At 39.7% G+C, this 26,157-nt stretch overlaps 1 protein-coding gene across 4 annotated transcripts in view; it reads right to left on the bottom strand.

The window, feature by feature from the left end:
* LIG3 (DNA ligase 3) overlaps window positions 1-22,847 on the bottom strand; it is a 28,155-nt gene extending 5,308 nt beyond the window's left edge. For 2 of the 4 annotated variants that reach the window (XM_039334593.1, XM_039334595.1), the window contains exons 1-17: window positions 22,689-22,841; window positions 21,234-21,781; window positions 19,178-19,321; window positions 18,291-18,491; window positions 17,797-17,948; window positions 17,011-17,177; window positions 16,677-16,754; window positions 15,553-15,715; window positions 13,871-14,026; window positions 13,034-13,165; window positions 11,986-12,065; window positions 10,461-10,548; window positions 9,760-9,837; window positions 8,859-8,982; window positions 7,835-7,977; window positions 1,792-1,866; window positions 380-526 (exon numbers count right to left, since the gene is read on the bottom strand). In XM_039334593.1, coding sequence (XP_039190527.1) covers window positions 380-526; window positions 1,792-1,866; window positions 7,835-7,977; window positions 8,859-8,982; window positions 9,760-9,837; window positions 10,461-10,548; window positions 11,986-12,065; window positions 13,034-13,165; window positions 13,871-14,026; window positions 15,553-15,715; window positions 16,677-16,754; window positions 17,011-17,177; window positions 17,797-17,948; window positions 18,291-18,491; window positions 19,178-19,321; window positions 21,234-21,781; window positions 22,689-22,738 — 2,526 coding nt within the window. In that variant the 5' untranslated portion in view covers window positions 22,739-22,841. Of the gene's footprint in view, window positions 1-379; window positions 527-1,791; window positions 1,867-7,834; window positions 7,978-8,858; window positions 8,983-9,759; window positions 9,838-10,460; window positions 10,549-11,985; window positions 12,066-13,033; window positions 13,166-13,870; window positions 14,027-15,552; window positions 15,716-16,676; window positions 16,755-17,010; window positions 17,178-17,796; window positions 17,949-18,290; window positions 18,492-19,177; window positions 19,322-21,233; window positions 21,782-22,556 lie in introns of all 4 variants that reach the window. The other 2 variants (XM_039334592.1, XM_039334594.1) reach the window with 2 other exon arrangements.
* Window positions 22,848-26,157: the final 3,310 nt, after the last annotated feature.

Here is a 26,157-nt window from a genome sequence, read left to right as displayed (position 1 = left end):
GGCTAAGAACACTAAACAATGCTCCCTTTCCTGTTCCTTATCCTTAGCATGGCCACTTAAAATGAAAGTATCTTATAACTATATTGACTAAGCAAGAGATTCAGGAGATGGGGATTCTTTTTAAAAAGGTACCCTGAGATAATGGGAGTGGAGAAGTTCTCAATGACTGATGAGAAACAACAGAGGAAAGATGAATTGTGTGCTGGTACATAGCAGACTGACAAAAAGACTGAATGCTAAGATGAAGGAGAAGAACTGGGACACACAAACACACACATATAATGCAGAAATGCTGAGAATTATATTTCACGGATACAGATCTCAGTATGGTATGTTTAGAATATATAGAGTGGCTATATCTGTAAAATAAATGACTCACCCTGAGTTGTGGGAGGGTAGTGGACGTAGTCCAATCTTTGTCATCCCGGATACGAGTACACCGGGGGAAGCGGATTGAGATCCCATCAGCAGTGTGGGCCTCTGCTTTAGAGAATTCAGCACCTGTGATCTCCCAGACGGGTGCTGCCTAAGATAAATGATAACAATTGGGAAAAAAATCCTCCTTGCCAATGAACCAAGACAGGGAGTACTGTATGCAAGCTTCCTGAATAATGTGGAGTTCTTGGTGCTCTCTGAGCTTGATTGTTTACTTGCAGACGTTTCATTACCCACCTAGATAACATCATTGATATTACCTATGTGGATAATGAAATGTTTGCAAGCTCAGAAAACCCCAAGGACTGAACAATTTAATAATAAGCTACATAGATATTTTCTTCTACAGGAGCCATGAGTAATCGTGCTCCATCAATTCCATACACACTTTTATGTTTTTCCATAATTTTAAGAGGAAAGACACAAAACTGAGTGTTTTAGATTGTATGAGATTAAATTTGAACTATCATATTAGATAACGTAGCCAATCAGAAGAATCCATGCAAAGTCCCAAATTAATAACCAAATTAATCCAAGTTATTGATTTGTTTGGCAAAAGACCCTCTTTATGCCATTAAAATAATGGGTCATTTTGGAAGCATCCAATTTCACTCTAATCAGTTCAGAAAGTTTTTTTCATCAGGACATTCAACTGAATTACCTTGGACTGATTTTTTGCATAATCCTAGCAGTGTACCAAAGGACATTTAGTGTATTAAGTCCAAAGTAAAATATTCTAAACAGAAGGTTATCTGTCTCTTCTTGAATATCTCAAGGCAACATCTAGTAGATAAACAGGCCTTTAATGAAATTTTTGCCTAGACTGTGAATCTGGTCCAGAATACTGCAGTGCAAAACTTGCTCAATTTCATTCGATTTTTTTGTTTTCATTTCTAATCCATATGGCTGTATAAGCTGTATGAATGTATATCAATGTACAATAACTTCTACAAGGTTCAGTTTCATATGCCCACTGTTCCTGGATTTTCATAAATGGATTGGTTTGTATCTGCTACTAGTACTCTTCCATGATTTTTCTGCCTACACATTTAGAAATCTGGAGAGGTATTTTGGTTACACAGTGCTCTCTAAATTTTCTCCATAATTTGGAGAGAAGATGAACTTTGTAAACAAAATGAAATAACAAGAAAAATGTGAAAGAACAAAGGTCCTTTCCTGGATTGCAGTGGCCATCTAGTGGATTTTCTTCCATGGGATTGATTATATCCAGGCTGATTTCAGCAATTCTGCTGCATCAAATGCCTGCAAAGTGCTTAAAAGTGCCTCTTCTGGGAAAGGTTCATGGCAGAGAAACCACTTTTGCACGGGAAATACCCACTCCCATAGACATTTTACCTTTGGGTCTGGAACAATGAAATCCGGATAATAATTCTTATTAATCTTTAACCAATCTGGAATTTTACTGGGATCCTAGACAACGGAAGAAAAAGAGGCACCCATCAATTTAGCCCATTATTATGGGATGGGAAACACTTTAATAATAATTAAAGGAATAAATGGTCCCCAAATATCTAAGAAAATTGCATTGCACTGCAGTTTTCAAAGCTTTGACAGAGAAACTATCCACAAGTGAGCATTTAATACCTGAATAATTCCAAAGAGATAAAATACTTAGTTTAGAGCAAGGTAGACTGAATAGGGCTGCCATCCTCCAAAGACATTGAACCAAGTGTCTGTGTCCAGGCATCCCAGAAACGTGGCTGATCAGCAAACTCCTGAAGTTATTTCAGATTAGAATAAAGTAGTTCTTGATTTACAGCCATTTATTTAGTGACTATTCAAAGTTATCACAGCACTGAAAAAAGCGAATTACACTCAGTTCTTGCACTTACAACAATTGCAGCATCCCCTCAATCATATGATCAAAATTTAGATGCTTGGCGACTAGTATATATTTACAATGATTCAACATCCCAGGGTCATGTAATAATAATAATAATAATAATAATAATAATAATAATAATAATAATAATAATAATAATAATATTGAAAAGTGGCTAACAACTGGGAAAACCTACCTAATAATGAAAAATCCAGCAAAAGGGGCAACACCAGGTAACTACAGGCCAATTACCTGCTTACCAACAACATTCAAATTACTAACTGGTGTGGTAGCTGATGCAGTACAACAGCATCTAGTTGAAAACAATCTCTTTCCACCTGAGCAGAAAGGAAACCGCCCCAATAGCAGAGGAACAAAAGATCAACTCCTAATATACAAAATGATCTTGGAAAACTGCAAGAGAAGGAAGACCAACCTGAATGTGTCATGGATTGACTACAAAAAGGCATTTGACTCTCTGCCACATGATTGGATAATCAAGTGCCTAGAAATAACAGGAGTCAGTAGAAACATCAGAAAATTTGTGCAAAGATCGATGGCACAATGGAAGACCCAGTTGCAGATCAATGGTGAGAAGCTGGGAGAGGTTAATATCAAGAGAGGGATATTTCAAGGAGATTCATTATCACCATTACTATTTGTTATTGCACTGTTTCCTCTGTCAACAATACTGAATAACTCAGGACATGGCTATCAAACATCAAAAACATCTGCCAGACTATCCCACCTCCTTTATATAGATGATCTGAAGCTGTATGGAAAAACATCATCTGAAATAGAATCGCTGCTCAACACTGTCCGTATATATATCCAAGATATTGTAATGGAGTTTGGCTTGGACAAATGTGCCACACTTACTATCAAACAAGGAAAAATAGTGAAAACTGAAGGAATCAAGATGCCCAACGAAAATAGCATTAAGAGTCTGGATGAGGAAGAGTACTACAAATACTTGGGTATCCTTCAAGCTGACAACATCAAGCACACTGAAGTCAAGAAAAAGATTAGAGGTGAATACATCAAGAGAGTGAAGAAGATCTTAAAGTCCAAACTCAATGGAGGAAATACCATAAAGGCAATCAACACCTGAGCAATTCCAGTCATTAGGTACACAGCTGAAATAGTGGACTGGACTCAAGCAGAACTAAAAGCAATGGATAGGCAGACCAGAAAAATAATGACAATGAATCATGCCCTTCATCCACGCAGTGACATTGATAGACTTTATCTACCAAGGCAAATAGGTGGCGTGGAATGCTACAAGTACATCAGATGGTTGAAGAAGAAAAAATGGCTTTGGAAGAATATCTGAAGAACAATGATGAAGATGCCCTGAAATTAGTATATCAGGAAGGCTTACTAACTACTGGAGAGACCAAACTGGCCTACAAGAAAGACCAAATGACGAACAGAATAGAGACATGGGAAGACAAAGCACTACATGGCCAATACATGAAAAAATAGCTGGGAAAGCAGATAACAATAAAACCTGGCAATGGCTAAGAGCAGGAAAATTGAAGAAAGAGACCGAGGGACTAATTCTGGCTGCACAAGACCAAGCCTTAAGGACAAATGCATACAAAGTCAAAATTGATAAGACAGCAACAGACAGTAAGTGCCGCCTATGCAAAGAAGCTGAAGAAACAGTGGACCACTTGGTAAGCTGTTGCAAGAAGATTGCACAAACTGATTACAAGCAGCGGCATGACAAAGTAGCAACAATGGTGCATTGGAAGATCTGCAAAAAATATCATTTGCCTGTAAGCAAAAACTGGTGGGATCCTAAAATAGAGAAAGTCATAGAAAATGATAAAATTAAACTGCTCTGGGACTTCAGAATTCAAACAACAAGCACCTGCAACATAACACCCCAGACTTAACAATTGTCGATAAGAAAGACAAAAAAGTCTGGATAGTGGACGTGGCAGTGCCTGGAGACAGCAGAATAGAAGAGAAAGAACTGGAGAAGATAACAAAATACAAAGACCTACAAATAGAAATAGAAAGACGGTGGCAAAAGCAAGCAAGGGTAGTACCAATAGTCATAGGCTCCTTGGGTGCAATCCCAAAACAACTGGAGCACCACTTGAACACCATTGGCATTGACAAATTCGCTATTAGTCAATTGCAAAAGGCGGCCTTATTAGGAACTGCTTCCATCCTGCGACGATACCTGTAATGCCATCAAACATCCACATCTGCCTATCCCAGGTAAAGACTCGATAGGTAGACAAAATGCCAAATCCAGTCTGAACATCTGGCTGACTGTGCGATGATTGAATATAATAGAATAGACGAGAAAGAACTGGAGAAGATAACAAAATACAAAGACCTACAAATAGAAATAGAAAGACTGTGGCAAAAGCAAGCAAGGGTAGTAACAATAGTCATAGGCACATTTAGTCAATTGCAATTGCATTTAGTCAATTGCAAAAGGCGGCCTTACTAGGAACTGCTTCCATCCTGCGACAATATCTGTAATACCATCAAACATCCACCTCTGGCTATCCCAGGTCCTGGGTAAGGACTCGATAGGTAGACAAAATGCCAAATCCAGTCTGAACATCTGGCTGACTGTGCGATGATCCATAATAATAATAATAATAAAGTTGGAAGGGATCTTGGAGGTCATCGAGTCCAACCCCCTGCTCAGGCAGGAAACTCTACATCATTTTGGACAGATGGCTGTCCAGTCTCTTCTTAAAAACTTCCAGTGTTGGAGCATTCACCGCTTCAGGAGGCAGGTTGTTCCGCTGGTTAATTGTTCTAACTGTCAGGAAGTTTCTCCTTAGTTCTAGGTTGCTTCTCTCCTTGATTAGTTTCCATACGTTGCTTCTTGTCCTGCCTTCAGGTGCTTTGGAGAATAGCCTGACTCCCTCTTCTTTGTGGCAGCCCTTGAGATATTGGAACACTGCTATCATGTCCCCCCTTGTCCTTCTCTTCGTTAAACTAGACATACCCAATTCCAGCAACTGTTCCTCATGTTTTAGCCTCCAGTCCCCTAATCATCTTTGTTGCTCTTCTCTGTATTCTTTCTAGAGTCTCAGCATCTTTTTTACATCGTGGTGACCAAAACTGGATGCAGTATTCCAAGTGTGGCCTTACCAAGGCATTGTAAAGTGGTATTAATACTTCCCATGATCTTGATTTTATCCCTCTGTTAATGGCTCTTTTGGCAGCTGCAGCACACTGCTGGCTCATATTTAAGTGATTGTCCACTAGGACTCCGAGATCCCTCTCGCAGTTACTACTATTGAGCAAGGTACCCCCTATACCAGGGGTAGGCAACTTTGGCTCTTTTATGACTCGTGGACTTTAACTCCCAGAATTCCTGAGCCAGCTGGCTCAGGAATTCTGGGAGTTGAGGTCCACGAGTCATAAAAGAGCCAAGGTTGCCTACCCCTGCCCTATACTGTACCTATACATTTGGTTTTTCTTGCCTAAATGTAGAACCTTACTTTTTTCACCACTGAATTTCATTTTGATAGATAGCGCCCAGGATTCAAGTCTGTCCAGGTCCTCCTGTATCTTAAGCCTGTCTTCTGGAGTGTTGGCTATTCCTGCCAGCTTGGTGTCATCTGCAAATTTGATGAGTTCCCCATCTATCCCCTCGTCCAAATCGTTGATGAAGATGTTGAAGAGCCTGGGCCTAGAACACAGCCCTGGGGCACCCCACTACATACTTGCCTCCATGTAGATGTGGTTCCATTGAGGACCACACACTGAGTGCAGCCGGTCAGCCAGCTACGAATCCATCTGGTGGTGATGCTATCTAACCCACTTTTTTCTATCTTATCGAGTAGTAGGTTGTGATCTACTTTATCAAATGCCTTACTGAAGTCCAAGTAAATTATATCCACAGCATTCCTCTGATCCACTAATTTTGTCACTTTGTCAAAGAATGCAATAAGGTTTGTCTGGCATGATCTGTTTTTGACAAGCCCATGTTGGCTTTTAGTAGTGATTTTGTTTGCCTCTAGGTGTTCGTTGATTCATTGTTTGATTATCTTTTCCAGAATCTTCCCAGGTATTGAGGTCAGGCTGATAGGTCTGTAATTTCCTGGATCCACTTTTTCCCCTTTTTTGAAGATGAGAACTACATCAGCTCTTTTCCAGTCCTCTGGTAGTTCCCCAGTGCTCCAAGATCTTTGAAAAATATAGTTCAGTGGTTCTGAGATCACATCTGCCAGTTCCTTGACAAACTTGGGGTGTAATCCATCTGGTCCTGGCGATTTGAACTCGTCTAGGCTGGATAGGTGCTCACGTATCATTTTCTTGTCTATCTTAACTTGTGTTTCTATACTGTTTTTCATGGCACTATTTTTGATAGGTTGGTCTGTTTTTTCCCTTTGTGTAAAGACAGATGCAAAAAACGAGTTAAATAATTCTGCTTTCTCTCTATTGCTTGTCACCTTCTTGCCACTTTCGCCCACTAATGGACCAATCATTTCCTTCACTTTTTTCTTGTTTTTTACATGTTGAAAGAAGCTTTTTTCGTGATTTTTGACTTTGGTCACAAGCCTTAGTTCATTTTGAGCCTTAGCTTTCCTCACTTCATCTTTGCAGGCTCGGGCTATTTGCTGATATTCTGACTTAGTTATGTTCCCCTCTTTCCACTTTCTATACTTGTCCTTTTTATCTTTCAATTTGTCAGAGAGTTTGCAACCTGATCATTTGCAACCTTCCCAGTTAGCTTCCGACAAGCAAAATTAATGGGAAAAGCTGGATTCATTTTAACAACTGCAGTGATTTATTTTGCAGTGGCAAAATCATCTGTGACACATTTAAGAACTGCCTTGCTTAGCAACAGAAATTCTGGCCCCAGCTGTGATTTTAAGCCTTTAAAAAAGAGATCAGAGATCATAATTTACAAATTGTTACATCTGTACAACATATTAAGCAAAAACCAAACAATAGAAGATTATTTCAACAGGACTTTGGTTGTTGTGATTGTGGGAAACTATAAATTATTTTATAATTTCAATTGCTTTATGGAGTTCTATAGTAGGGTCAATATACAAACATTGCAAGTAAGTTTTATTTTAGTATAGGTAAGTACATTATCATAGGCCAGGCCCTATCTTAACCCAGCATTATTCTTACTAGAGAAAGAGATGAAATGATTGGAAGAATAATTCAGTTTCAATATAACAACAAATAGGAATGAGGAGGAGCAACCCTTAGTCTTCTGCATCTCTTCTCTATTTATTCCACTTTCCACAAGCCTGAGTTGTACTCAATTAGGACAAAATTATAGTAAAACAGCATTTGATATTCCTTTAAATGCAGCGATATAGAGAAAGGAGCATGGCCCCTCCATGAACTTTAAAAACCCAGATTTGGAGGATCATCTAAATGTACTATTTGTGCAAATGAGCAAAAGAAACTGGATCTTCAGCATTAAACTCAATCATGGAGAAGCTTAATGCTAAAAAAGTTAGTTTTAGCTTCAATATTTCAAATTACAGCAAGAATGTTGTCATTTCCCTGCAAGACAAGAATCACAGTGACCCACAAAGCCTTTTAAACACAAACCTTGCTGATTTTCACCATGTCCAGTTCTTTCTGCAGCCGGGCAAGTGTGGCATCATCATGTCCACCAGCACATTTGGTCACTGTGCACCACTTCTGGCTGTCAGGATCGTAACAACCCATGAGGAAGATGGACATCATCCCACCTAAATAAATGAGAATAGACAGAAGTAGCAATCTGGTGGAGGGGAATAAATCTATTTTATCTTCTAGAATCTTTTCTCATGACAACACTGAGAGACTGCAATTGAAACAACCTGAAAACTTTGGGTTTTGAACATTGCATCGCATGCAATGCTAGCCTTGCAGTCGTGGGAATTTTTAAGGATCTTGACGCAGTTGCTGGCCTTACAATTTGCTATTGTAAAATATGGATAGTGTAGACAAGACGTGGATTATATTGTGAAGTTTTCTTATCTTTTGGATTTTGTTGCAGATATTTCAGCCTTGGTTAAGTTTGAGAAAGGCTGCCTGAGGCTCTGAAAAGCCACAGCAAATCAAATGATTAAGTTAGAAGTAGGCTTATAACGAGAGAGATTCCTAATCGAATCAGTTGTTTATGAAGTGAGGATCAAATCAGATCTTAGTATTTGTTATGGAACATCCTATAGTTTAATAATCAATCATGTGTTCTGCGTGTAAAACTTCCCACTTCCCACTCCCAACCATAGCTAGAGCAGTGTTTTTCAACCTTAGCAGCTTTAAGATGTGGGGACTTTAATTCCCCACTGGCTGGCTGGAGAATTCTGGGAATTCTCAAAGTTACCAAGGTTGAGAAACACTGGGATAGAGATTCCAATCTGAAATTCTGGAGAACTATAGTTAGTGACTCAATTACCACACTGCCTCAGTATAAATACGGATATTTCTGCTCTTTATTGATCTGGATGCAGAACTTTCCAAATTCAAACATCTTGGGAAGCATCTCAAAACTCCCATCTATCGCCTTGGAGAACTACAGCAGGTCAGTATGAACTAGAAAGAATAAGATTCAGGATTCTCAGTCTGGACTTTTACAAAAACCCACCTTTGCTCCCCTGGCCATAGAAGGCACCCAAAACCACCAGGTCTGCTGTGTCTGCCATTGCTCCCTCATTCAGATAGTCCTTCTTCACTTTGAGCCAGTGGCGTTTTCCTGGTTCATAAATACTCTAGCCAAAACAAAAGCAGAAAGGGCATCATATAGATTCCAAGGAGGAAAGGCCAGTCCTATTCTCTTTAGTGCAGATCCCACATTTGGAAATAAAGGGCCACAGGTGTGCACACTCCAAAAGATAAAGAGGAAGACAGATCAGAGGACAACTCTTGATTTCCACTAAATTACACTCAACATGGTTCTCATAATTACAATTTTACCAATTTCCTCCTTGATCACAACAAAAATTATAACTCAGCAGCAACTTTTACAGGAACTCTGGGAGGTTTTTTTGAGAGTGGCAAGTAATCCCAGAGTCTTAAACTGCACAATTCCACTCTAACTCTAGTGACTATGTAAGTTCCCACCCATTTTATATCTTTCCTAATCTAATATTTCTTAATGGTTTATTTAATATATTGACAGATATGCATAAGCAACTATCCTATGTCCCCCAGGTCCATGGAACAACCGCTCTCCATGGAATTGGTCCCTGGTGCCCAAAAAATTGGGGGCCGCTGATTTGGAACAGAAGTTTTTCACAAAGAACATACAAGCTTAGTCTCTGGAATTCATTATTGTAAGATGGATGGTTGCTGACTGGCTGGCTTCAAAAGGAAATTGGATACGTTCAGGGAGGGCAGATCTATCAGTCTATAAATAGACTTTAATATGGGGGTGTGTGTGCGAATATTTCTGAAGTCACAACTGCTTTCCATTTATAGTTTTTCGGTTTTGCAGAGTTTGTTGCCTGCTGGCCTAAATGGGCTAGCAAAAATAGCAGCTTGCATACCTTCACATCTTTCAGCACTAATCCCTCCAGCCCTTCCCGGATGACTCGGTTGATCATGTCGGCGAGGTCCGAAGCTTTCTGGAAAAGAAAAAAGTTATAAAGGTAGGATTGAGATTAGCAATCCCATTGGACATTTAAACATGACTGAAGGTCTTATCCAGAAGATCTAATTTGATCCAGAAAATCTAATCCACCTTTATTTCAGATAACAAGCCAGCCAATTCACTATTTCATTTTGCTTGAAAATTCCTGTCCTTCCTATGGCACACATACCTTTCATGAATTATAAAACTGGAAGAGTTAGCATCTCATTAAACCCTATTTATCCAGATGGATTGGGAGACGAAAAGAGCTGTTTGGAACATAGTACCACCGGACGGGGGAATCTAAAAAGAACACTTCACAGCTGGCCTGGCCTCTGGGAAGATGGGTGCTGTTTTTATTACTTGTTGTATGACCTAGAATCATTGTATGAGATAGGCAGCATACATGTATGTATGTATGTATGTATGCATATATGTATGAGTGAATGAATAAATAAATAAATAGCATCAGGACAGGGAAGAAACACAAACTTTTTTTGAGACACAGACGGTTAAGCATCCAATGACTCATCCATGTACAGAAGATTCAAAGAACTTTCTGCTGAACATTTTTAAGTTTCTCCAAGTCTCATTCTTGCCATCCAAAATGGTACCTACTGTGACATGCTTCATCTCTGAAAAGAGAATTCGGTTGGGAATTTCCACCATGTTATCATGGAGAAATTTGCGACGCTCACGCAGAGGCCTAAAGGAAACAGACATGGGCAAAATCACCAGAAGAAAGATGTGGCTGAGAAAAAGTTCCTTTAATGATTCTAACATCAAGCAAATCCTGCACTTCAGAGCATACTTCGATGAGCATGGCCAAAGATATTCATCTCCAATTGGACATTTTCCCCGAGTGATGACTGGGAATTCTGGGAGTTATGGTGTCCACAGACTTTATCAACCTTACGAGATAGACCAAATAAGAAAATGGACTGTGGTTGTCTTAACATCTTTATTGTGACTTCTCCATGGCCATCTACATGGATAGCAGATTTAAACATCCATATTCTGCCCGTTTTACATTCTATCACAAGTAACGGTCTTTTTTTTTTTGCATGAACTCACAGGACCATGTGGTGGGTGCCTAGCATAGATGAATTGATAGTGTATCCTTTACATAGAAAGGGTTAAACTAATATAGTTTTCATAGGACTCTGTGGCTTGTAATTAACTCTGTTTTGATCTGTCAATCTTTCTCTCTGTAGGTCACTCTAAATAAAGAGAGCAGCTTCTTGCAATGATGAGAAAAGGATCTTCATTAAGAAATGATGATTCAGTGCAAGTCTTAAGTCAGGATGATGTAGAACTGTATGATTTGCACTTTGCAATACCTTCCATTCATTTGCTAAGTGAGAAATCCTGGCTTAGACAGCAGAACTGGCTGGATTTGGAATAATACCTTAAGCCAAAGCCAAATCAATCACAAAGGAGCTTAGTAAAATGCCTACATCTATGGTCACACAACATAATTAACTGAATTAAACTATCTTCCAGATTCACACAGCCTACTGAAGCAACAATTAGTCAATCAGGATAGGCTTGTAGATACTTAGCTGTACACACACATTAGAGAATGCTTTATGAAAGCAATGATAGGTTTTTATCTAAGTTGTTTAAGTAGATTGTGGGAACATAGTTACCATGATTAAGGTTTGGAGCTTTGTGTCAACCCTCCCAAATAAACCAGACAGAAAACATGATTAGATGAGCTAATTCTACTTTATTGCAAGATCACATTAACAGAATCTTGCAAAGTCTGAAGGTGCATACTTCCTACCATCATTATTAACTGATCCATTAAGACAGGTCCTTTTAAAGTTTCTCCCACTGACTATTAAGCCACTGGGGGCTCCTGCCTCTCTTATCTGATTGTTTCCTAGATAGTATCTCTCCTTGTCCCCCAAAATCTTTCACACATTGTGTTATACTTTGTGGAGAATCAGTTTAAACATAGAGGGTGCATGTAATCCAGCACAGATTTTCATGGAGCAGAGACCCACTCTTGGCAACCAAAAAGTGTAGGCCATAATTTTCTTCTTTGCTCAGATTCAGGCTGATACAAGAAACAATGCTTTTAACAATGCTTTGCTGGGCCTACCTTACTGAACAGGACTGGCACTCATTATGCACCCACCTGTCCATCAGACTGACGTCATTGAAGTAGATGCAGTCAAAGACAAAAAGGCAAACATTAGCATCCTGGAAAGCAGCTTTCTGCAAAGGGACAGAAAAAAAGAAGAAGCTGAAACTGAGTGCATGGTATCATTTTATGAGCAACAACCAAGGCTATTCTGCTATTCTGGAAAAGGACAAAGTAAGCCAGGGATAGATAACTTGTTGCCCTCTGGTACACCACTTGCAGGTCATTTTTGTTTTGCATTTTTATAAAAACAGTAATTGAACTGGAGAGGGAAAACCAATTTTCTCCCTTTAAAATATACCCCCCCTCTGCATGGCATGAAACTGTGATGCTGAAATCTGGCCATTTTGTCTAACTTTTAACCAAATAACCCCAGTTCTAGTATTGCAAAGGGGAAAAACCCTGTCTACTTACTCTATAGCATGTCTTCTAGTATAAATCTACTGGACCATAGTCTGCTAATTTGGAATGAGAATTCTCTCTGGAGAACTATGTTGGAGAAAGCTGGATTCCATTCCCTCCCCATCAGCTAAAAATGCTGTCACCTTTCATTATTGCATTCTTTTTATTAAATACAAGCTCTTCACTCCCTGCTCTATAAAAGAAGCTTGCTATAAGTCTGTGGAGATTCTCAGTCATCCAGGTCATAGCTATCCCAAAGATGCTTTTCCACGAGACAACTGGACTTTCTTGTTTTTCTTTGAAGACATTTAGCTTCTTGGATGAGAAACGAAACGTCTTCAGAGAAAAACAAGAAAGTCCAGTTGCCTCGTGGAAAAGCATCTTTGGGAAGCTTGTTATAAATTACACCAGTGATTCTCAACTGTGGTCTGTGGACCTCGGGGGGGGGGGGAATGTCATCAAGGGGGGGGGTCAACAAAAGCTTGGAGAAGTGTTACGATTTAAATCTTGAGTTAAGTCTTGGTGGTCCGTGGCCATGGTCACAAAAGGTATTTAAAGGGCATCTGTGGTAAAGAAAAGGTTGAGGACTATTGAATTATACCATCTCTTTGGCGATGGAAGAGACTTTCTCCTGATGTACCTTATGCACTCCCAGCGTCCCAAAAGGCAGAGGCTTCCCTATCTTGGTGTCAATCAGAAGAACTTCAGCATCCAAGATCATACTGTGCCCTCCTGGAAAGGCCTTTGGGATGAAGTCCTTAAAATGAGCCACCTGATGAAATGCAAGCAAGCAAATACATGACGTGAATTTCTCAATCCATCCGCTGCCCAAAGAACTAGGTATCAACTGGTTTTAAAAGCAGATAGAAAGATTTGACTCCCCCAGTGTTTCTCAACCTCAGCAGCTTTAACATATATGGGGACTTCAACTCCCAGAACGACTAGATCAAACAAGATGAAGATGCTATTTTTCCTTGCTTTTCCCCCCTCAAACTCTTTTTTTCTTTCTTCTGCAACCTTTTTTATTTTATTATATTTTATTTGTCAAATTTAAGTACTGCTTATCTCACTCATAGGGATGGCTTTTATTTTTGTTGCAGCATGAAAAAATCCACCTGGGAGACAATTGTAGTCTGAAAAACAGGGTGAAACAAATGCTGGAGATAAAAGGTTAGGCATGTTAATGTTAAGAGGAAAAGTTACTGCCCACGTGACTGCTCTACTAATTAAACACAAAAGTGCTGAGGAAACTGTGAGGTCAACATTTCATTTACAACACTGTAAATCAAATATACACTTGGGAACTATTAAAATTCCTTGTTTTCCCTGACCAAACTACAGAGCACACTGTCCCAAACCACAGTTTTGGTACTACTGGATTTCACTGTGGCTGAGGTTAAGAATGCCAGCCACACAGATTAAGCTGGAGCCAGGAACCCATACTCTTCCCCAGTGGTAGCCCATCTACTCCACTAACCTTGTGAGGGAGAACAGGTTTCAGACTGCGGCTGAAATAGCAGAAATGATCTCCCTTTTTGTGCACCTGGACACGCTCTCCATCATACTTAATCTCTGCATACATGCCATTGGGACACTTTTTCATGGCATACTCAATCGATTTGCAAGCTTCAGCCTTACAGAATAAGGAAGAAAGAAAAAAAATCCAGTTTAAAACTCTTAGCTTATAACAACCAGCTGCCTTCCGGCAAGTTAGACATAACTCCATTCCCAACAACCTTTCAAACTAAACATCTCTCAGATGATCTGGACTATAATTCCCTGGCCAACAGGGTCATAGACTGGTGCATAAACAGGTTCTTGCTTGCATGGAAACCAGGCATATACTAATGTTTCGTAGCCTTGGCAACTTTAAGACACGTGGACTTCGGCTCCTAGTATCCTGACTGAGGAATTCTGGGAGTTGAAGTCTATATGTCTTAAAGTTGCCAAGCTTGCAGGAGCATGATAGCTTGAATGGCTAGAATGCTGGGCAGGAGTTTACCAAGCCCACGTTCGAGACCTGAGAGCTGTTATAGGGTGGGGTTGAACTCTTGTCCTTCACTCTAGCTCCTCCTGGGGACATGAAAGGAGCCCCCAACTGGGTGTCCCCAGGGTAAAGGTGATGTCACTGGCTAATCCTTTCAACCTTTATACGATTGCATGCATGAAAGTTCATCTAGAGAACTTTGAATTGATGTCTGAGAGGAGAATAAGTCTCATAAATGATGTTAGATAGGGGAAAACAGTTCACATATGCAGACAAGGGCTTTTGGAGAATGCCAGGCTAAATCTACAGATAACTTAGAGTAAGCAGTGCCAAGTAGACTGAATGACGAAGCAGTACAAATGTTCAACAAGATTTTTGCTTTCTACGAAACACATTTTGAGGAGAGCATCCACACTTCCTTATTTTTTAGAACAGCAAGAAAATTAGCTTTAGTTTCACCCTGGCCTAGAAAGGTATCATCAACGGCCACACACTCTTGAAAATGTATAGTTAAAAGACTGTATAAGGGTACTCAACTAGGGCAGACAAGCTGACAAAAACCAATGGAACTCTTGATGTTATCCTTGTTTTTTTTTATACTGCAGATTTCATTGTATTCTATAGCTCAGGGGTTCTCAACCTTGGCAACTTTAAGACTTGTGGACTTCAACTCCCAGAATTCCTCAGCCAGCAAAGCTGGCTGAGGAATTCTGGGAGTTGAAGTCCACAAGTCTTAAAGTTGCCAAGATTGAGAACCCCTGCTATAGCTGTTTCGTAAATGCTGAGGAATGGACACAATTCAAGTAAATAAAAGAATAAAGCAAACATTAATAATATATTAAGCTTGGACAATTGAGACTTAGCTTAAGTAGTCACCAACTACACTGCATACTGGGTAACTTTGCCCAATCCCTCTCTCTCAACCCAACCTAATTCACAAGGCAGATGTTGGGATAAAATCAGAGGACCTTTTATGGCTCCCCGCACCCTTTCTGCTCTCAGAAAAAAGGAAGACTATAAATAAATAAATGCTTAAATTAAATACATACTTTTCTAACTAACAATAAAACCTGAACATAAGAGGGTGACACAGGCAGACAAAGAGGTTGTTCCAGAGCCTGGTGCTGCAACTAAGAAAAACCACATCTCTGCAGACCCCAGCTGTTCCTTACCAGCATGGGCTGAACTGGGGTCATCAGGGCTGCCTGGACGCTAAGAATTTTCTTCATGCCCGGCTGAGATTCTTGCTGGTTCTTCAGCACTCTCTCCACAACATCATGGAGGTTACGGGATGCTTTGAAAGCCTCATAAGCATTGGGGTCCAATGCATCAAGTCTGTATAGGAAAAGAGCAGGATAATTTTTTTTTTTTAGAAAAGGATGAGTGTGGTTATAGCTGGAAAAAGATTGGGGAGCCTCAAGGTCAAGTCCATCCCCACCCACCTATCCTAAAGGGAGGCTATTATGGAGAGAAAAATGGGAGGACCTGCTTATGGGCTGCCATGGCTTTCAGGAAGAAGGGCAGGATTTAAATCTAAAGAACAGATATATCAACAAATTTAAAGAAAATAACTAATTCTAGATTCTACCAGTTTGGTTAAGACAGATTTCTCCAAGTTGCATCTCTCTAAATATCTTGAATTTGCCTTCCAATTATTAGCAATGTTGACAAGGGCTGACGGGAAGTTTGTTTAATAGTATCTGAAGATGCTATTAGGGTAGATGTTTAGTTGGGGTGATTTATAGTAGCAATAGCACTTAGACTTATATACCTCTTCACAGTGCTTTACAGCCCTCTCTAAGCTGTTTACAGAGTCAGCATATTGCCCCCAACGATTTGGATCCTCATTTTACTGACCTCAGATGGAAGGCTGAGTCAATCCTGAGAACTGAACCACCAAACTACAGGCAGCCAGCAGTAGTAGCCTGCAGTACTGCATTCTAACCATTGCGCCACCATGGCTATGCTAGACAACAGAATCTTTATGAGAGAGATTTCTTGAGAACTATCCCTTCAAGACACCTTCAAGGCACCCAATGTTTAGTACCTTTGCCTTTAAAGAAAAGTAATAATCACTCTTTTAATTAAAAGAAAACCTTTGCAAGGTCACCATGGTGTCTAGGAAGTCATCGGATCATATCTGAAAGGAATATCTTTCTTGTGACTGACAATCAGAGTTCAAAGGGTCTTGGAGCTAATTAGTAGACCTATCTAATTATCTAATTTCCTTACTAATACTGCTAACATGTTCTGCTCTTAGATTTCTGACATTCTCCTCAACTTGATCTCAGCTTACATGTGTTTTGCGCCAGCATTCATTTTCAAGTCATGTTTAATCAATCGAATAATGCACTTCAGGTCATTAGCGGTGCACCTGGAAAAAAAAAAAGGATACAAATGCAATATACCTACATTAATATAAAGCTAAGAAGTTGGGCCTCTAGTTTTGTGTATTTTTGGGGTATATTTATGTTACTCCCAAATAGGACCTCCATTGCAGGGAATAGGAGCAGAACCTCTTAGGCTTTGGAAGCATTAACCAATCTCTGAGCAGGCATCTGAGCATGCCTACCTATTCCAATCTGACACCACCCCCCACTTCAAAATTCATAAATATTTCCTTTTTCTACCTCGATGCAATTTCTTGCAGTAGGTTCTGCTGCTCCTCTTCTTTGGAAAGTTTAGATAGCTGTGTCAGGAACTCATCTACTTCCTGGATTGTCAAAAGACTCTTGGCAGCAGGAGGGCAAGATCTGCTTTGCTCAAAAAAGATCCGCACGGTTTCTGAAACATCACCCTGATTTACGATACAAAAGGAAACAGCTACAAAGAGCACTGCTACAGACAGAGGAATGTTTGGCTTGTAATTGTAATAAACTGTAATTATAAATGACAATAATAAATTAATTTCAATCAGGAAAGCCTCGGGGATCTTTGACATCAGCCATCAAAGTATAAACCAATAGAAAAATTCAACCTGTGATCTGCAAAAGCCATGGATGCAACCCTAGAGTATCTACATAAATTGTCAATAAATTGTACTTATAGGTAGTCCTTGACTTACTACCAGTCACTTAGTGACAGTTTGAAGTTGTGATACCCCCACCCACAAGTTACTTACCCAGTTTCAAAGTTCTGATACTCCCCGAATCATGTGATTGTTTTATAATGTTTTTGCCAAAAACCATGTTTTCTTCTGGTTTCTGGCAAAAATTGCCCCAAGGTAAACACTGGGTTTGCTTAACAATTACTGCATTTGCTTAACAATGGTTGCAAAAAAGGTTGTAAACCTGGATCTGGTCACTTCTTGACTTTCCAGACTTACGACCATAATTGTGGTGCTCAACCGCTTAGAGAAAGAGGCATGCTGTGTAGAGGAATACTGTCTACCAAAAATCTGACTCCTTTTTGCCCACCTGCTCAAGGTCTCGGACCATGTCTTCCTGGCTGCAGTTGAATATCCTACTGAAGAGCTTGACAATCTGCTTGTCATTCAAATTGTAAACACTTTTAATGACTCCAGGCAAGAGTAACTTGATGGTTAGGTAGAGATCACCTCGAAAGCCATCTGGAAGAGGTACAGATGTTTGCAATAGGTCAGCAGACCTGTTTTTCAGACTGGTAACTGACTTAGCCTCCACCATCCCTGTTCCAGGCTGCATTAGTTGAGAAGAATAATCTAACCATTAGGGATAACAGACACCTCCCTCAAGTCACCATCTCTGGGTGTTCTTGTGCCTTTCTTAGCACTGTGCTATGAGATCCTGCCACTCTTATCCTAATTATAATAAATTATACAAACACACAATAAATTGTTATTAAATTATAATAAATATTATGTTGATCCCAGGTTTGTTTCTACCCAGACCCAAGCGCCCTACCAGGGAAAACAAAGAGAAAGAAATTGTACCTCCACTGGTTCCCTTCTGTAAGAAGTCCTGAATTATCTGAGTTTTGACATTGTAACTGGATTCGTCAGCCACCATTACACACAGCTTCCTGAATTCTCGCAGCAAACAGTCTTTGTGTTTTGGATCACTCTTCTCGGTGGACAAGCTGGGCTTGTGGGAAGAGCCAGAGCTGGATGTTTCTTCATAAGTGCCTGACTTTGCTAAGCAGACAAAGAGTTTTAGGGTAAGTGGAAATGCCTGATTTTATTTATATACTATTGCAATATATTTATTTTATACTTGTTGGTCGACTCAAGGCAGCAAACATACCCAATTTTCTTCCTCTATTTTTTTTCCACAACAACCCCCTGTGAGGTGGAGTAGGCTGAGATTGACTAGCTCAAAATCACTCAGTTGGGTTTAATACTTAACAGAGGCCTAGAATTCACAGTCTCCTGATTTCTTAATCACTGCACCCAACTGGCTCTCTTAATGTTTAGAAGAGGGTTTATATACCACTCCTATATGCCACACATCTGATAAAATAATTAGATTGGTAACAATACAAGTAAGGAAGATTGATCAAAACTCTGTGCTAGAAGGAAAGATGGACTGGCGGAGACTGACTATTACATTTCATCCAGAGGAGCAAAGTCATTTAATTTTAGTCTTCTCTTTTGGCAGAGAGCACAGAATAGGAAGCTAAATTTTTTTGGGGGAAAAAGAGGCTGTCGCTTTCACCTGAAAGGGCTGATTCTAATTTTATACATATCTGCAAACACATCTGCTGTCAGCGAAGACTTACATTCTTACTATTTTGAAGAGCCATTATTTTTCTTCCACCACTATCTTAAGTCAAAATGAAATGTCAGCAATATGTTGCAAGGAAGTAAGGGTTCTCACCAACCTGTAAAACCTGAAAATTTCCTTGGTGAAGGATTTGAAGAAACCAGAGGCATTTTCTTGGGGGATGTTATTTGTCCACCAGGAGAAATCTTTGTCTGGATTATAGCTTTTTTCTTTGGAGTGTTTGCAGTTTTGGAAGAAAGGTCTGTGGAATAGAGAGGGGATTATCCATTATTCTGTGTCCTGAACAATATATATATATTTCAGGACAATTGCTCCTAGAAGCAATTGCTTCTAGCAATTGCTCCTAGAAGCACGAAGCCGAAAGCATCAGCCTGAAGATGACGAATGAGACTTCGTCGAAACGTCGCCAAGACACTTCCAATTTTACGTGGGAGAAAACCCAAATAACCAAAGACCTACATACAAACACCCGCAAAAACCTCAGAAAACACACACATACACACACACACACACACACACACACACATACATACATACATATGTATGTATGTATGTATATATATATATATATATTGAAAAGTTCTAACGGTTCCCCATTTTTTTTTCAATGCTAAAGATGCTCTTTGATCAGGCAGTTTTAAATCTTCTGACAATTCTCATTGTCCTTTTCCAAACTTGTCCTATTGTGTAGTTTAAAGGAATCAGTCATACAATTTGACTCTAACAGCCTCAAAATATCCGGAATTTATTCTATATCTCCACTGAGATCAAGCAAGGAGATACTTGGGAAAGTTCACTTTATTTGGAACTGTCCAACTCTCAGTATGTTTAGTTTTAGGACATTAATAAAAGTCTACAGTACTACAAGATAAATTTGAGATAAATTTGTTCTTTAACAGTAAATGTCTATTGGCAAAAATAACAAATGATCAGTTCATATTTTTGGAATCAGACTTTGGGATACTGTTATGTTGACTGAATGTAAATATACACCCAATTTAACAAAACATTTGCTAGGTGGATAAGAATGGTGATCACAACCGCACTTCCTTCCTAGTTTAATCTGTTTAAATATTTATATGTTATCTTTTAGCAAAACTGTTTTAGGATAGTTTATATATTTTTAAAAAAACTCCAAAAAACCCTATTATCTCCCTCTCAATAACTTTTCAATAATCTATCCTAACACCAGTTATCATTTGACTATCTCATGTTATAATCATGCCTTAGGGAACAATTAGACTTGGTATAAACAATGCCGTACCAGACAGGAATGTTGTGAGAACAACACAATGTTTCAAACACTATCTTCCGTATACTACTATATTACTCTTGTGTCTGTAACCTTTAACTGGGCAAAACAGTGCATCCTAGAGCAAAACTTTTCAACCAAGGTACTTCAAATGGGCTAATTTACAGAATACATCCAAAATCTGGGACCCATGAGTCCTGTGGAATTGAAATTTGGCAAATTTTATAAAATATTTAATGACATAAAATTTACCATAGAACATTTTATGACATATGTCATAAAACATTTTCTGTGTGAACTGCTGCTGTTTGATTGTATTATACAGTTCAACATGGGCTTCTTTCAAGGTGGCTACATCTCTGAATATCCCTGAATTTTTAAGAAGCGTTTTAGCACATTAGAACAAAGGTCTCCAACCTTGGCAACTTTATGACTTGTGGACCAACTCCAAGAATTACTCAGCCAGCTTATGCTAGCTTAGGAATTCTGGGAGTTGAAGCCCACAAGTCGTAAAGTTGCCAAGGTTGGAGACCTCTGCATTAGAAGATCTGCCACTGTTGAATGCATTGAGGAATCTGGTAAGGAAATATTTTTGACACGATGATCCAATGGGTTGTTTAGTAATTTATACAAAAGTCACCCATGCCAGTACCTTTGATCTCAAAGATAATACATAAAAAAGAGCCCAGATCTAATTAGTATTTGCTTGGGAAACCAGTAGAAAATTCCAGTCTTTTCCTAGACTGGAAAGTAAAAAAAGTGATCACAGAAGAAAGCAATGAAAAATCACTTCCATGTTGTTACTAAAAAAAGCAATACGGATTTCATTCAGTCAAGGTCAACTCAAGAGAGACTTTTTTAATTGCAACTGCCGCTGCAACCTCCCTGATGCATAGCTCACCTGAGATGTGCTGATTGATCATCTCCTTTTCAGCCTCCTGCAGTTCTTCCCAGCCTTCCAGGTCTGTGATATCTTCAATCTTCTTTGTTGTGGCTCGAGCCCTCTCCAGTTTCTCAAATATGCACTTGATATGATACCACTCCTTCATGTCCCCGCCAGATTCAGTGAAGGGATTGGGCACCACTTTTCCAATGCGCAGCATCCCCTTGAGGATCTTCTCTTTGCACTTTTTGCAGCCAGCAGTGCCTCGCTTGGCATAGTCCACACAGTACCGCTGTTCTGCCATCTCAGAGGCAGTGCACAAGGATGTCAGACGGCAAACATGCAAAGCTGCTGGAAAGGGAAAGCTGGAGATGCCAGATTGGTGGTACCAGGGTCCAGTCCAAGGCAAGGCACCCTTATTGAGGAATCTGAACACACTAGTGTGACCGTGACAGTGTGCCTTCTTCGGCAGCAAGGCCAATTTTTTACTTCTGCTAAGGCTCCTGGCTGTTTTCAGAAAAGCTTTGAGAGAAAGCAGCATGTAATTTTCTTTGTTGAATCTGATGCTGTGAAAAAGAAGTTATTAGGCTTTGCTGCAAAGTCAGCCAGATGTTTAGACTGGATTTGGCATTTTATCTATCTATCAATTCCTTCTCAAGGACCTGGGATAGTGAGGTGTTGTTTGAATTATTATTAGGGGGAGACAATGGTTATTGCAACTCAATCAGAGAGAGAAGAGCTGCACTGGTCAGTTGCAAGAGCACTAAACAGCCCCCAACCCCAAGACCATGTGATCAGCGGGAGGGGACAGGTAAATAACTCAAATAGACCACCTTGAATTTTAGGAAAAAAAAGTCCTTGGACCATCCATCCAGCTCAGAGGAGGGCCAAGGGCTGCCCCTGAGTGCAGGTCGTCCTCTACTGTTCAAAGTTACAATAGCACTGAAAAATGTGACCTATGACTGCTTTTCACAATTATGACCCTTGCAGCATTCCCATGGTCACATGATCAAAGTTCAGATGCTTGGCAACTAGTTCATGTTTATGATGGTTGCAGCATCCTGGGGTCATGTGATCCCCTTTTCCAACCTTTTGACAAACAAAGTCAATGGGGAAGCCAGATTCAGTTAACAACTGGGTTACTAATTTATCAACTGCAGTGATTCATTTAACAACTGTGGCAAAAAGGACGTAAAATGGGGCAAAACTCACTTAACAAAGTCTTACTTAACAAAAGAAATCTTGGGCTCAATTTTGGTCGTAAATCGAAGACTACCTGTATCGGCAATATTATTACAGTATTAAGGGAGCGTCATAGACCATCTTCGCGCTCCCACCTACCATTTCTCAGCCTGATCCCCCTCCAGCACGTATGTTCTGCCCACTCTACTGGGTTAGCCTCTCACCAGGGCCTCGCACCTCGCTGGGGAAGGTGAAAAGGAAGGGGAGACGAGGGAAAGGCAGCCGCCTTACCAGCAGAGAGTCCGCGAAGAGAGAGAGAGAGAGAGAGAGAGAGACAGCATGAACGGGAACAAAACTCGCTCGCTCCCTCGCTCGCTCGGCTTCCCCAATTCCGCCCGCGCTCGCTCCTCCTAGTGGCAGGTTTGATTCTCACGTGGCCTGGACCTGAAGGACAAGGAAGGGGCGGAGTAAACAATTAAGAGGTGTGTCTGCCAGACGCCCCGCCTCCCTCCGAAGCGTGAGCGGGACATAGCTACGCCCCAGCACTTTTGCCTTCCCCCGGCAGACAATCCCCCGCCTACCTTTTCTTTGCCCATTCAGGGTAGATGGCGGCCGCGGCCTCTTTCAATCCAGGCCACACCTTCCGCGTGCGAACAAAAGGCAGGGACGTTCAGCGGTATGATGTCACCACGCTTCTCGCGCGGCTGCTCAGGGATCTCAGACTATTGGCATCCAGTAAACGTTGGTTGAACAAGCCGTAGGTTGTTGTAATGTGAAATTAGCCAGTTTATTCAGTAGGGCTTCTTCGTAGTAAGTATATTTAGGAATGCAGTTTTTATTTACTTTACGCTCTGAATTATTTATTAATCATGCCGTTTTAACTTGTTTTTAAAAAGACGAGATTTTGTTTTCAATTGTGTTTCAGTCCATGCAAAGAACTATTCTTAAACGAGAATAAAGGCACCAATTTGCACTTATTGGAGAATGCGTCATTTCTTTGCACGCATGAGCCAATTTTTGACACAGCAAATGGAGAAGTTTTCTTCATCTTGTTCTGTATTTCCTCAGACATTATTAATGGAATGAATCTCTTGATTAAGAGGCAATAAAAATGTCCTCCCTCTCCAGGAAATAGCTTGGGAAAAAGAGAGGCTTTTCTGTCCCATGTATTTCTTTAAAAAATCTAAATATAATGAATATATTAGCATTCACTGATAACTAACAGTGAATATTTGCATTCAAGACCATTATGGTATGAACATTTTTCTTTTTAATGGGAACTTCTGCCACTTAATTACATTGCACAGTACTCTTAGCCCTCTGTGTATGTTCAAAAGCATATCCTGCAACAAGCATGCCCTGTAACAATTTCCAAGAGGAGGAGAGCATGTTGAGGGGACATTGTTGTGAATCATCTTCGGTCAGAGATAGAAAGTGATGTGTATTTTAGAATAAAGCCCTGGTATAAATAAAGATATCTGTTAAGGTTCAGCTGCAACTTGGTGGGGAAAGTTGCACATTTACATTTTTTACATGTACACATACCCACAACACCTTAAAATGCATTGTAAGTTTTAACTTATTGTATATTAAAAGAGGATACATTGTCATAATTATGCCATACACACACAGATGCACACTGTTAATGAAGAACATTCCTTTTGTGAATTACAGGTAGTCCTCGACTTACGACTATTTGTTTAGTGACCATTTAAAGTTAAAGTGGCACTGAAAAAAGTGACATATGATCAGCTTTCACACTTAAACTGTTACAGCATCCTCATGATCACATGGTTAGAATTCAGGCGTTTGGCAACTGGCATGCACTTACAACAGTTGCACTGTCCCAGGGTCATGGGATCACCACATGTAAACTTTCCAGTCAGCTTCTGAGAAGCAAAGTCAATGGGAGAAGCCAGATTCATTTAATGATCTCATGATTCACTTAACAATTGCAGTAATTTGCTTAACAATTGTGGCAAAAAAGTTGCAAAATGGGGCAAAACTCACTTAACAACTGCCTTGCATAGCAACAGAAATTTTGGATTCAATTGTGATCGTAAATAGGGATTAACTGTAGTTTGCAGTATTTATAGCTCAATACTAAATCTCAGTCAGATGGGTGGCATAGAAGTTTAATAAATATAATGGCATAGACTGTGTTACGGTTATTTGTAAGGGCTTTTTTTAAGTAGATATCTTGCAGCTTTTTCTAATTTCCCTTCAGAGGATAAATATTTTAAAGGTTTATTTTTTATTTAGCAATAGACACCCAGCGGTATGTGTAAATGGATATTATATAAACATGCAGACAGAAATTAAAGGACTTTGGAGGATCATGGGAGGAAAAATATAGGCTGATGAAGTATGGTAACTAAGATTAATTAGCAACATGAACACAAAACTGGTCTTTAATCATTTGAGGGGCATAGCTGAATGGGCATAGCTTGTTCCGATATATTGGTGTGGTTGAAATTTTCTTTCTGCGATGGGTTGGGGACAAACTGAGTTTTTCCTGTTGGTTTTCAAAAGAGTGTTAAACCTTTGTGAAGGCTTAAGCCCATCAGGTTTTGTGTATCTCACCTCAAAATGGGAGACAACTCTGCCAATTTAAGCCCTTTTGAGGATAGGACTTGAGGCTATACATACAAGATGTCTTGCAAATTGTCTCGTGTCCCCCCAAGACAATTCTTACATAATTGATCACAAAATATTATTTTATTTATCTTGGCCTCTCTTTTTATCCTCTTTGACTTTCTCTCTTTTTTAAATTTTTTTTTTATTTTCAATTTTACATTACATTCATAAAAAATACATCAGATAAAGAGTAAAATAAATTTATACACACAACTTTCGGTATTGCTCACCCATTTCCTCCCAAACCGCATCCACCCTCTAACCTCTTCTCTCACTTCCCTCTTTCCCTCTTCTTCCTCACTCTCCCCCTCTCCTCCTTCTCCTCAACCTTCCTACTTACTTCTCCCCTTCCTCACTCTGGATGCAGTCCAGGGGAAATGCCGGAGCAATTCCTCTCTCCAAATTAAAACATCAATATTATATACAATAAAACTATTTCTACTTATCTGAGCTATTTAACCTTCAACCCATCCTACCCCCTCCCCTCCCCCCTCCCCCCCTCCGACTTCCCAGAGCCAAGTACAGGGTTATACAAACATATTAAACATAATCTATTTAAGTTTACTAATTATACAATAACCAAAATCATACTAACCCTTAACTCTCTTGAAACTTTAACACCATAATTTTATAAACAAATCCTTTAGTCATAAAATAAATGAAACTTTGTAGTTCCGTATTTCTTCTGAACATATTCTATCCATCTTCTGCATACAATAACATATCTCTCTTGTGAATGGTCCTTTAAATAAGCAGAAATTTTAGCCATTTCTGCTAAATTAGAAACCTTAAATACCCATTCTTCTAAAGAAGGCAGAGAGTCCTTCTTCCAATATTGACCCACCAATAATCTTGCTGCTGTTATCAAATTCAATATTAAAATAGTTTCTTTAGCATCAAAATCCACAAAAAATTCTCTCTTGGATTAGTATGTAGATTGTAAACCATCTTGGCCAAGGACAGGAATGTGGGAAATGATGAATTAACCAATGAAACACCTTGATGTTGTTGGGTGGATATGTTGTTGGGTGTTCTGTAATTTGGTGCTGTCCAGATCTTTTGGAGTATAACCTCAAGCGAGGATGAGTAATGTCTAGGATTCTGATAGCTTTAATTGAAAAGC

The sequence above is a fragment of the Crotalus tigris genome, unplaced genomic scaffold, assembly GCF_016545835.1.
Source record: "Crotalus tigris isolate CLP2741 ecotype Arizona unplaced genomic scaffold, ASM1654583v1 scf7180000017632.1879674, whole genome shotgun sequence".
NCBI lineage: Eukaryota > Metazoa > Chordata > Lepidosauria > Squamata > Viperidae > Crotalus > Crotalus tigris.
Note: the sequence above shows the minus strand (reverse complement) of the source record. Positions and strands in the feature narration are given on the sequence as shown.